The 13,288-nt window shown below is 47.2% G+C and overlaps 1 protein-coding gene across 2 annotated transcripts in view; it reads right to left on the bottom strand.

The window, feature by feature from the left end:
* MYH10 (myosin heavy chain 10) overlaps positions 1-5,593 on the bottom strand; it is a 136,507-nt gene extending 130,914 nt beyond the window's left edge. The window contains exon 1 of one of the 2 annotated variants that reach the window (XM_061175183.1): positions 5,254-5,593. In XM_061175183.1, the coding sequence (XP_061031166.1) occupies positions 5,254-5,312 (59 nt within the window). In that variant the 5' untranslated portion in view covers positions 5,313-5,593. The remainder of the gene's footprint in view (positions 1-5,253) is intronic. The other variant, XM_061175184.1, reaches the window with a different exon arrangement.
* Positions 5,594-13,288: the final 7,695 nt, after the last annotated feature.

Raw genomic sequence — 13,288 nt, 5'->3', positions numbered from 1 at the left:
AACTTTTTTGTATATCTGTGCTTTTCTGAGGAGAACACGTATAACTTTCTTCAGATTCTTAAAGGGATCTATTTATCTTTGTCCTAAAAGATTAAACACTGATAGTGGGTACAAGATACTAGCCCTTTCAGTCCCAGTAAGAAGGTACTAGAATCAAATAGCTAAGATTCTTCAGAAACTGGTTGTTACAATGTAAAGGATTACAAACACTCAAGCCCTGGAGCATGGTTCTCAAACTTTGGCAAGGGCATCAGCAACAACTAAAGGGCTTATTAAAATACAGATCGTTGGGCCCTATTCCCAGAATTTCTGATTCAGTAGGTCTGGGGTGGAGGGCCTGATAATTTGCATTTCTAACAAAAACTCCCAGATGCTGCTGATAATGCTGGACCACACTTTAAGAACCATTCCCCCACAGTTCTCTGGTTGCCATGGTGAACCACTGTTACTACCAGGTATGTTGGAGTAGAAAAAAAGGTTGAAAACCAATGTTTTAGACTAATTCATAACCTGATTTAAAGGATATGCTAACGTTTTAAGGAGTATATACACTTGGATAAAACAAAAATCACAAAACAGAATAAAACAAACAAACAAAAAATCACAAAACATGTAACATTAAGACTTCTACCGATAGAATTGCTAATATGCTCTCTAACTATACTTGCAGTTGCCTTCTTAGGCATCCATGTGGGAGAGGGCAATAGAGAAAATATTCATGCACACATGTACATTCTGAAGAACGGTTTCAAAAACCCATCACCTCTCCAGACTGCACTAATAAGATTATTAACAAGTTTTCTGTCTTCCCAACCTATACACTCACTACCCACTGCTAGGAAGAGGATGGCTCTGAAATGGGAATCATCCTCGATGAATGTGGATACAGACAATAGGACACACACTCTGCCTTAGGAAGGACAGTCTCTTAAAAGAGAAAATATCCAACTAGAACAAAATACGATAACAAGTTACTCTTATTCTTATTAGGTATAAACTGTATACCCCATACAACACTTCAGAAACTGCCTTGCTGCCTGTATGTATGCACACATTTCTTTACTTTTACACTGGACATGTAATTATATGCTTAGATTTAGCAAATGACTATAAATCACAGTAACTTAACAGATCATTTCTAGGGCAGGTCTTTTTTCTCTTTTTTAAAGTAAATCATGGATTTAAAAATTATTTGATCAAATCAACACATTTTAAATTTATCAGTATGTACTTTTTCTAGGTGGGGAACCACCTATAATTTCATATAAGGGAAAAAAAACCACAATAGATCACAATAGTGTGATTACAATATGCTTCCGATTTTGTGTGTGTGGGGGGGGAAATTACATAAACACTTTTTTTTCTTTTTGTTTTAAAAGAAACAAATAGTCATTGGGTCTTCACTGGGTAGTGGGATCACAAACTACTTCTAATTTTTACTTTTCCAGAGTTTTCTACAACTAACTAAACACTATGAGGATGGTTTCCTGTCTTTGCCATACGGTGAGCTGACCCCCTGGTCCACAGCAGGACCTCTATATACCTATTGATCAATACTACATGAATGGTCCCAACCCTCACTGTAAGCTTCAGCTTCTCCTCCACCACCAAAGGCTAACCATTCCTTCAAATCCTAACCCAACGCCACCCTTTCAGAAGTTCTCTTCAGGTCAACCTGGCAATTTAATCCTTCTCCTTCTCCTAACATTTTGTACCGCTCTCCTGGCATTCTTCTTCCCTCCCTCGCCTTTGTACCAGAGGACTCAGGTAGTAGGTGCTCAAATCCTTGTTTAGTTGACAAGAGTCCCTGAGGCCAGTGAAGATGTTTTGTTCATCTTAACTCTTCACTTGTGGTTGCCAAATATGTTGTATTTTTTTCATTCCGTTGTACATTTGGTACCTAATCTTGACAATGCTGGTATTTAATAGGGAAACCTCTCCCAAATGCTTTGCCTTTCGGAAAGGATAATACTAGAATTTTGGAAACAGCAGATACTGTTGTTATGTACCACTAATCATGGCCAGGCACTATTCTAAGCAGTTTATGTATGTATTAACTCTTAATCCTCACAACAGCCCTACGTGGTAGGTACTATTAATATCTCCATTTTACAGATGAGGAACCCAAGGTTCAGAGAAAGCCAATAACTGGCTGGAGGTCACAGGGCTAACGAGGAGCAGAGCTGGGAGAAAACTCAGTTCAGCTCCAGAGCACATGCTGCAAGGATGGAAGGGGAGAAGGAGAAAACTTTGAAGGGCATGTAGTACACTACATACTGCCTCTCGATCAATTATCGATCATGGCTTCAAGAGTACAGGCTCAGGGAATTCCCTGGCGGTCCAGTGGTCAGGACTCTGCGCTTCCACTGCCGGGGGCCGGGGTTCGATCCCTGGTCTGGGAACTAAGATCCCACAAGCCGCCAGAAAAAAAAAAAAAAAGAATACAGGCTCGGCCAATGAACGCACTAGCACAATCTAGCAAAGGCTTTGTATTTTATAGAAAAAAAATACCTATATTGGGGAAAAAAAGGAATAAATAGGAACATCTTTGCAACAGACAGAATCTGAAGGTTCTTGGTGTCAACCGAAATAACTGCCTAATTACAGTTGAATCATTTATCTGTGCACAAATTAGCTCCCTACAGAGCCAAAGCCCCATCCCCTTCATTTGCTTTTAGACACACACACCCCTGCGCTCCATCTCCAAGGCCATTTTAGACTCTCAATGAAATATCACCCAGGAAACTTCTCGACTGCTTCCCAGCACCTACTATAGGTACAGGCAAAGGAAAACAGTTTTATGAATATCTTGCATATAAAAAGCCAAACAAAAATGATGGATAAGGGATCCATATGATAGCGCATCTCTCTAAGACGGATAAGCTAAAACAGAATTGTCGCAATTTGTGTAACGCTACCACAGAGGTCACTTACATTACAGAGACCTGCAAGTCTGTTCATTTATCAGAATTCTGTTTAACCAAATGAGCAGAAATACAAACTAAGTGCAAAAGGACACTATCGCTATTCATGGCCCAAGCCACCTCTGTAAATATCTTTACACCGTGTTAAATGTTTCTGAAACGTGGAGACGACACCAAGAATTTTTATTCTTCCTATATGACAAGTAAGTACATCATCCGCTGAAGCCTATAGTCTTTCACCATACAACGTGCCCTTCAAAATTTCCTCCATCTCACCTTCCATCCAGCCTGTCTTCATTGAAATGATTTCCCTAAGGAGCCCAAATAAAAAGCCAACCTCTCGGGTCACATCCCTTTGCAGCAAAAGCTAGTGCTATATCACACAATTACACCATATGCTTTCTCCAGATAAGAACGAGGAAGAACTGAATTTAAGATGCAGAAGTAAGGAGCTGCATAAAATGGCCACTTTTCCAGAGTCCGTGACAGACAGGGCATACTTAAACATCAAAGGCATGGAACTGAAAGAGTAATTAATAAAGATGGATTGATGAAGGAAATGAAACAATAAATACATTAAAGTTTTCCAGAGTGAGATACTATCAAGAATAATTAAGCCTGACTCAAAGAATCCTCAGCTTCAATGTTAAAAAACAAAAATCTCAGCAAAGCCGAAGTATTATATTTGGTATTATATTATTCAGCGAAAACAGCAGTCTTTGTTTCATTTGCAGTCGGGATCTACCCTGCCTGCTTTTCCCTACCCCACCCCACCCCACCCCCTTCCATCCACCGCAGTGATCTCGAAGGGAACTGCAGAGGCCCCAAGGAACAGAGATAACGGTCATAGGCAGAGGCCACGTTACCCAAAACTCACCAGCCGAGCTCAGACCAGAGTCGCCAACCTCCTTCCCAAGGCCCTAGTTCCCAGGCAGGCCAGGCTGGGGGCCTCACCGGTCCCCGGGCCGCATCCGCCCACCGCAGGCCCACAAAGCCCCCGCGGACGCCGGGACTCCGCGCCTTCAACTTCCCTCCGACCCCATTCCAGGCCGATTTTATGGGATCAGGGTGTGACCCCCACTACAGAAGGCCAGGAAGAGACTCCGCGCCGAGCCATGCCCAGATCACTTACACAATAAAGGGATCCCGAGGCGAGGGCTGACCCTCCCCCCGCGACCGCCCTGCTGCAGCGCGCCCCCGCCACATTTCCCGCCTCGCCCCCCAAAACCGCCCGGGCCTGGCCAGGCGTCCACCCCCGGCCCCCGCCGTCCCCAGAGCGCCTGGGAAGACGCCCCCCCCGCTCTCCCGCCCAGCTCCCCCGGGACCAGTGGAGCCCGACCCTCCCCAAGCCGGCGGCCGGTTGCTGAGACCCTCACCCGCCGCCGCGCGCCTCCCGGGCCGTGCGCAGCCCTGCCCTCCGGTCCCTTCACCCCGCAGGTCCCGGCGCGCCGCCCGCCTTCCGAGCCCTCGGCGAACCCCTCACCGCACTCGGGATGCCGGACCCGGCCTAACCCACCCAGTGGCCCTTCCCGTCCAGCGCTCCCCCACCCCCAACCCGGATGGCGCTTTCCAGCCCGCCCCAGGACTCCCTCCTCTCCCGGGAGGCAAGCACAGGCTCGCGGGACCCCCGGGGACACCCACCAGGGCACGAGGCCCCCCCAACCCCGCGCCCCACAGACCCCGCACGCCTAGTACCAGGTCAGCACATGCCCACCCGCAGATCTCCATCCGCAGCCCCCCAGGGGTCGTCCTCCCGCACACCCAGGCCCTAATCCCTGAAGGGGTCTCACTCTCAAGGACCTCATTCCCCGCCCCTCCAGGGGTCTCTCCACCCACCGGGGTCCCGTTACCCACCCCCAAGGTCCTTCCTTGCACGAATCTACGGCCCCTGCAGCACAAACCCTCCGCCCGGAACCCCTTCTGTCTTCCCCAGCTCCCGCTTCGGCTCCGTTCCTGCCCTACAGAGCCGCCCGGGCCCCCAGCCGGGGATCCTCTCTCCCCCCACAAACCGTCCCCCGGTCCCCGGCCGCCGCACTCGGACCCGGGAAGCCGCACCTCTCACCTTCAGCCGAAGATGGTGGCGCCGGCGCACGTCCCCAGCCGCGACCACAGATCCGGCGCCTCAGTCCAAAACCCACCGCTGCCTCCGCCGGGCTCCTTTAGCACTGCTACTCCGGGCTGCCCCACCCCCTCCCACCCTCATTGGGCCAGCTCCACGCCCGTCACCACCGCCCCCAGACCCACTGGTCCGTTTGCGCGCCCATCTCCAAGGGAAAACGTTAGCAACCCGAAAGAAGCTACCTTCCCGAGGTCCGCTCCCTCCACCCACCTGAAATGATGCTCATTGGCTCCCGCTCCCAGCCCAGGCCGCCGAGGCCCCCATCTCATAGGCTGAGCCGCACGCCCGTCAGCGATTCCGGGAGGTGCGGCCGGGGCAGTCGCGGGCGATTGGCTGGCTCGGGCGGAGATGGACAGCTGCGGCTGGCTGGGCGACCCGCGATTCCGCGGGGCAGAGGGTGCGGACCCTGCAGCGGCCTCGGCCGTGTGGACCGCGGGTCAGGTGTACCACGACCGGAACCCCGAGCTCCGCCTGGACGCGCCTCGCCCTGGCGTCGGGCTGCAGGGGCAGCCCAGTCAAGTGCCTCGCCGCCTTCTCTGTCTGTCGCAGCCGGCGTGTCCCGCAGCGGGACCGGCTTCCACCGCGGAGTCGCGGGCCTCGGGCCGCGGGCGCTGCCTGCAGGGGCGGGGCCGGAGCGCGGTCCAGAGGCCTTACGTCACTCCCGGGGCAGCTGGGGGGGTGGGGGCCGCGGCTCGGCGGCTCACCTGCAGTGGGGGAGGGGAGGCAAGTCTCGGGCTGCTGCTCTCCCCATGCGCTCCGGCCCTGCAGCTGGGGCCCCGGCTTCAGTCGGCGGTCCGCGCTCCCGCCACTGTCGCGACCCCCGGCTCCGGGCTGACCCTGCCCGGGCCCGCTGAGCGGCGGCCGCCGGACAGCTTCCTCCGCTGCTGCGGTTTTGATGTTTGAAAGGGCAGACGCCTCCCTACCCAGACTCCTGGCTGGGCTGAGATTCCAGAAGATTGAGAAGCGAACCCCCCTTGGAGAGAAGACTTGGGAAAAGGACTTAACCTCATTCATTCGTTCGCACATTCATTCATTCATTCAATAGAGCTCCCTACTTGAGAGGGGCTATGAGGAGTTTCTGTAGAGCTGTTTTATCCCCCAGGGCCTATGAACTTTTCAAAGGCCTTAGAAAACGTTTGAGACCTGAAGAAGAAGAAGGAAAAAAAAAGCTCCAAAGTAAGGAAAGGGAACCAAAAAAATCAAAGTTAATCAATATTTAATGAAACGTCTGCAATATCTAGTCAACTGCAACATGATCCTTAATTAATTATATATAAATATAAAGTTTAAGTCACAAGAATAAAATGATTTATTCTTACAAAAACTGAAGTTTATCCAAATCTTTTCAAAAAAATTTTACAGCAAGATGTAGTTATTTCATGTTGAATATGGGTGCATTTTATTATTTATGATGTAAGTGGCTAGGCCTAGGAAACTTCCGGTCTGGTAAAATGTGAATAAAGCAAAAAACAAAACAAGGCAGGAAACGATAAGGAGGGGGTGGTGCAATTCAGAGAAGATTTCAAGGCAGCTGAGTGCAGAGTCCCTCCTGGGGAAGTCCGAATCAGGTCCTGTACTGTCCTTTGTCCTAGTGCATCTTGCCCCCCACCCCCACCAGCTTCCTGGAGTAAGCTGCCCCTTGTCCAGGTGTCTTGTGACTTGGCTCCATGAAGTCTGTCCTTCTTAATGCAGCCTGCACATGGAGTACAAGTTAACTGTACATAGCATGTGGACAGTATTCCTCTTCTGAATTAAAAAAAAAACAAAAACAAAAACAAAACTTTTTAGAGAACACCAAACACTCCATCTCTAACGCCTGAGTCTCAGTTTTGCCAGCCACTGAAGTCATTTCTGAATGCTTAGAGCATTCACGCACTAACAGCCCCATCAGCCACCAAGTCTGTGGTTTCCCATAATTTTAAAATAAACTCAGTGGACCATCAGAAGAGGAGGGCAGGAAGCTCACCAGAATTCAACATCACAAAGATGTCAGTCTTGAAGAGAAATCAATAATAAAGAGACTGTCCCCAGGAATTCCCTGGCAGTCCAGTGGTTAGGACTCTGGCGCTTTCACTGCGGAAGCCCAGGTTCGATCCCTGGTCCGGGTAACTTAGATCCCGCAAGCTGTGTGGCGTGGCCCCAAAAATAGAGAAACTGTCCCCAAATGCATCTCTAGCCATGGCATCTCTGCAGCCCTTGGGCCCTACATTTTCAACTGTCTGCTAGAGGTTCCTACCTGGATGGGAGGACAACTGGAAAAGCAGGAAGCCCCAAACCTATTTTCTTCCCACTTCCACTTCATCCCTCCACCCAAACTCTTTCTTCCCAACTTCCCTTTGTCTGTTAATGAAACCAGCCTTGAAAGCTCTTTGATTCCTTCCTCTCCCTTGCTCCCACATCATGTCCCCCTCCACCTCAGTCATCTAGCCAGCGAGGCTCAGAATTCTGACTCCAGTCTCACCCCGTGTAGCTCCATCCCTGAACCTCTTGCCATTTTGATCAGGAAAACGCAGGATTTAGGACCACATAGACCTGGCTTTGAATCCATCTCTGCCACTTACTAGAGCTTTAATCTTTGATAGATTCCTTAACCTCATCTCTAAAAAGAGGATACAGGACTTCCCTGGTGGCTCAGTGGTTAAGAATCCACCTGCCAATGCAGGGGACACAGGTTCAGTCCCTGCTCCGGGAAGATCCCACATGCCGCAGAGCAACTAAGCCCGTGTGCCACAACTACTGAGCCCGCATGCCACAACTACTGAAGCCCGCGCACCTAGAGTCCATGCTCCGCAACAAGAGAAGCCACTGCAGTGAGAAGCCTGCGCACCGCAACAAAGAGTAGCCCCCCTCGCCGCAACTAGAGAAAGCCCGCCCACAGCAAGGAAGACCAAAGGCAGCCAAAATTAAATAAATTAAAAAAAAAAAAAAAAAGAGGATACAAATATACACCTGAAGGACTCATTCAACAAATATGTAACAGGATGATTTACTGGGGGAAAAAATGGCATTATGAATATACAGATTGAAAATTGTCCTTTTTTTCCTAATCTACAATTTCATTACAAAAGAGTGAGAAATCTTTGTCCTCTCTCCACAGTAATTTTTGCTGGCAGTCTAGGCTGCTTTTACCCCCAGAAGAAAAAGGTCACAGACCACTGTTTTGCAGAGTCTAGGTCACAAGTCCAAACTCATTCCCTCAGGGCAGTTCCAGCCCATGAACCTGTTTTGTTCTAAGCTGTTTTGTTCCGTCTGTACAGCGCTGATATGAAGCATTTTTTTTTTTATAAATTTGAGTGAATTCCAACATTTAAAAGTCAAGAGCTATCCAACATCATTAGCCATTAGGGAAATGCAAATCAAACCCATAATGAGATACCACTTCACACCCACTAAGATGACTATAATCAAAAAGGCAGACAATAACAAATGTTGGCGAGGATGTAGAGAAACAGGAACCCTCAGTCATTTCTGGCAGGAAAATGGTGTAGTCACTCTGGAAAATAGTTTGCCAGTTTCTTAAAAGTTAAACATGAATGTACCACGTAACTCACAATTCTATCCTTCAGTATCTACCAAAAAACAACAAAAGAAGTAAGATATATATGGATACAAAAACTTGCACACAAATGTTCATAGCAGCATTATTCATAATAGCAGAAAAAAAATGGAACATCCATCAACTGGTGAATGGGTAGACAAAATGTGGTATATCCATACAATGGAATACTATTCAGCAATAAGAAGGAACAAACTACAGATTCATGCAGCAACATAGATGAACCTTGAAAACATTATGTTCAGTGAAAGAAGTCAGAGAGACCACATATTGTATGATTCCATTTACATGAAATATTTCCAAAAGGCAAAGCTATAGAGACAGAAAGTACAATAGTAGTTGCCTGAGGTAAGGGCTGGGGTGGGGAGGAGGAGGACAGCACAGGGATTAACAGTAAATATACATGTGGGATCTTATTGTGATGATGAAAATGTTCTAAAATTGATTTATGGTGATGGCTACACAACTGGATAAAGTTACTAAAAAGTCACTGAATATTATACTGTGAATTACATGATTTTAAAAATATACCTTAATAAGTAATGTTTTAAAAATATAGAAAAAAGAGTTCTCTCATGAAAATCCAGATTTCTGGCTTCCCTTGAAAACACAGAAGATCTGGAAATTCAGCGCCAATTCGCTGATGCCTTAGCTGCTGCTCATTTTTAGACAAAGCTTGTGTTCTAGAGCGTGCCTCAGTCACCACTACTCCCTGTTGTCTCTTGAAGCCAACCTGCTTTATTCATTGACATTCTTTTCCTGGTCTTTTTAGGCATCTATTTGCGTTTTCAGTCTCTGTCATGCCTGTCAAGGGATTTCACGTCAGATCATTCCAGAGAGATAAGAGAAAGGGTGGTATTTTTGAGTTAAAGAGCTATTTCCCTGACAGTGGTGAAGGAGTAGGAGATTTGGGGTGTCCATGAGAAGGGGCCCCCTTTCAACAAGAATCCTGGAAGTGGCAGGACTTTGGGGCAGAGGCTACTGTACTGACCACCTCACAGCCCACCCCGGGGAAATAATTCCTGACTGACAGGAAGGGTTGGTGCTCAACTGTGGCATTTTGAAACAGAAGGAAGAACAGTTAAAAACAAACAGAAAACTTCTAATGAGCTGAGAAAGAAGGAACCTTCCAGAATTTTCTTGGGCCCCTTAAGCTCTGGAGTTTTGGGAGGAAAAGAAAAAAACAGAAGAGTTTCCTGAAAAATGACTAATTTAAGACTTCTCACCAGCCACGCAGGATAAGGCTAACTCAGATTTAATTTGATTTAGAAAAACAAAAGCATGATAGTCCTTGCATCCTAATGTCTTAGAGCAACTTGTACCTGTGAGAAATGCTTACTGTCTTTTGCGTCTAGGAAGAGAGCAGGGGTTTTTAATCTGGAGTCTGTGGAAACCTAAAGAGTTTTAGGGGTTTTATAAAACCTCTGAAATTGTATGCAAAATGTATTGTTCTTTTTTCTTCCCCCCCTGGGGAGAAGCTGTACAGTTTTTAGTAGATTCTCATAGAGGACTCTGATCCAAAAAGATTGCAAGAATGCGATATGGGGCTTCCCTGGTGGCGCAGTGGTTAAGAATCCTCCTGCCAGTGCAGGGAACACGGGTTCGAGCCCTGGTCCGGGAAGATCCCACATGCCGCGGAGCAACTAAGCCCGTGTGCCACAACTACTGAGCCCATATGCCACAACTACTGAAGCCCACGTGCCTAGAGCCCATGCTCCGCAACAAGAGGAGCCACGGCAATGAGAAGCCCGTGCACCGCAACGAAGAGTAGTCCTCACTCGCCGCAACTAGAGAAAGCCCGCGCGCGGCAACAAAGACCAAATGCAGCCAAAAAAAAAAAAAAAAAAGAATGCAATATGGCATGATAAGTACTACATTATGGGAAGTACAGCAAGATCCAGGGACACATAAGGGACACCTAACACAGAATGGTGGCAGGAGTGGGGGTGGGGGAAGCTCCAGAAAGTCTTCTTAGAGAAAGTCATTTTGAAAATATAATCTGAAAAATAAGGCATTAACCAGACAAACCGAGGAAGAAAATACTTTCAGAGAAAAATAATACATAAAAGAGAGAGTACAGGGCTTTCCAAGCTCAGAAAGAAGTTCAGAGCAAAGCTACCGCAAAGGGAACAAGCGTGGAGGAGTGTGAAATAAGGGACTGAGGAGGTAGGCAGGGGCCGGATCATATGTGTAAACCATGAGGCGGAATTTCGATTTTATCTGGAGGACAGCGGGGGAACTATGGGAGAGTGTTCAACTGGAGAGTAAAATGACCAGGTTTGTGTTTTGGAAGCATCCCTCTGGTCATAATATAGAGAATGGATTAAAGTGGGGGTCAGGGTAGGCCAGTTAAGAGGCTGCTGCCACAAACAGTCCAACTGAGAGATGATGGTGACTTGGTCTAAGCAGCCTGGAAAAGATGTGGTCAGGTTGTGGTGATGGCAATTGCAAAGATTAACTGAGATATTTAAAGTGCCAAGCCAACGTATGAAGATGTTAAAGTGCCTCGAACGTCCATGAGGATATCTGCAAGTGCCTAGCAGAGTATAAGTTGATTCCCTTCCTCCACTTTCTCATGGCCTCTTGAATAAAAATAATCCCTCACTGTACCCTGTACACACATTTATCAAAGCACCTATAAAAACTCCTTGTATGTTTTTTTATCTCCATCCCTGTATCCTCCTTCGAAACGAGTGCTGTCCAAGAGAAACAGAATGGGAGCCACCAATGCAAGCCACATATCTAAGTTTAAACTTTCTAGGGGCTACATTTTAAAAGTAAAGCAAAATAATTGAAATTAATTTTAATAACATATTAACCCAATATAAAAAGAATATTACATTTCAACATGTAAAAAAATCACTAATAGGCTATTTCGCATTCTTTTTCTTGTGCTAAGTGTTCAAAATCTGATGTGTGTTTTGGACCTACAGCAAATCTCATTTCAGACTGGCCACATTTTAAGTGCTCAAGAGCTACATGTGGCTGGTGGCTACCACAGTGCTAGACTGTAAACTCCTTGCAGGCAAAGTCAATGTTTTCAGCTGTATCCCCAGGAACTAGCTCAGTGCTTGATACAGAACAGATGCTTAATAAATGCTTGTTGAATAGAAAGATGGAAAGATGGAAGGATGGATGGATGGGTGGATGGATGCATGAGGAGATCCCTTCCCGCTTTCCAGGTGTCATTTCAGCTGAGCCTGAATCCCCATCAGGACTGCAACGGTGGAGGATAATGCGCTGCAAGGGCAAGGATGCAAGGAACCGAAGCATGGGCAGGGAAAAGTGATACCAGGAAATGGTGGGAAGTAACAGCATTTGACTAAAGAACGGAATACTTGCTGCAGAAAAGGTGAGAAGTAATACTGGAGGTTCCTGGAAGCTGACACTGAACCCTAGACACATCTGGGGATTCCCAAGCTTCCAGTGTAATTTCCATCAGTAAATATTTAAGGAACAAATGAAAAGAGAGGTGAGAGGACGAGGCAGCAGGAAAAAGACAAGGAAGCAAAAAGAAAGGGAAATGTTAGCAAAGTGATAACAACTGCTGGTGTGAATGTTGGCAAATAACAAACAATAAGCAAGTTTCTCAGAGGGTCCAGGTTGTCTTGATGGAAAGAGGAACAGGTCACTGGAGAAGTCTGAAGTCTGGTCAATGGTTAGAGATGAAAACAGGGTCATTGGTCTCAGAGTATCTGTGGTCCCTGGTGGATCAGACCTGGTGGGAAGAGGGGGAGTCACATTTTGGTGCAGAGAACCCCAGTTTGAAATCAAGCCTGATTGCTATTACATGACGCAGCATTATTGCCACCTCGGCCTTAAGGAGCCAGGCCTGGTTTGCATTGGTCCTACTCACTAGGTGAAGAGAAAATCAAGAAATTGCCCTGGATTTGCTAAAAATGGATATGACTCTTCAGGAAAAAAAAAAAAAAATAGTGTGCGGGCATCTCATTGGAGGTTGTTTTAAAAATCCAAATCAGTCTATTCTTGGAAGATATATTTTATCAAAGGCTTTTTTTGTTGTTGTTTAAAATAGTGGTCCCCAACCTTTTCGACACCAGGGACCGGTTTCGTGGAAAACAATTTTTCCATGGGGGAGCGGGGTGGGGGATAGTTCAGGTGGTAATGCAAGCGATGGGGAGCAACAGATGAAGCTTCGCTCGCCTCCTGCTGTGCGGCTGGGTTCCTAACAGGTTCCTAGCAGGACTGGTACCGGTCCGCGGCCTGGGGGTTGGGGACCCCTGGTTTAAAACATCCTGCCTGGGGGACTTCCCTGTTGGCACAGTGGTTAAGACTCCGTGCTCCCACTGCAGGGGCCCCAGGTTCGATCCCTGGCCAGGGAACTAGATCCCACATGCATGTCGCAACTAAGAGTTCACATGCCACAACTAAGGAGCCCACCTGCCACAACTAAGACCCGGTGCAACCAAATAATTAATTAATTAATTAGTTTAAAAAAAAAAAAGTAAAACATCCTGCCTGGGAATTCCCTGGCGGTCCAGTGGTTAGGACTCCACACTTTCACTGCCGAGGGCCTGGGTTCGATGCCTGGTCAGGGAACTAAGATCCCACAAGTCTCACGGTGCAGCCAAAAAAAAATCCTGCCTGATAGTGGGTATGTCCTTAACCTCTCTGTGCCTTGATTTACTCTTGCGCAAAACAGGGATAACAATACCTACTTAGTAGGGT

This window comes from Eubalaena glacialis, chromosome 19 (genome assembly GCF_028564815.1).
Source record: "Eubalaena glacialis isolate mEubGla1 chromosome 19, mEubGla1.1.hap2.+ XY, whole genome shotgun sequence".
Taxonomy (NCBI): domain Eukaryota; kingdom Metazoa; phylum Chordata; class Mammalia; order Artiodactyla; family Balaenidae; genus Eubalaena; species Eubalaena glacialis.
This window is presented reverse-complemented; position numbering and strand designations above follow the sequence as displayed.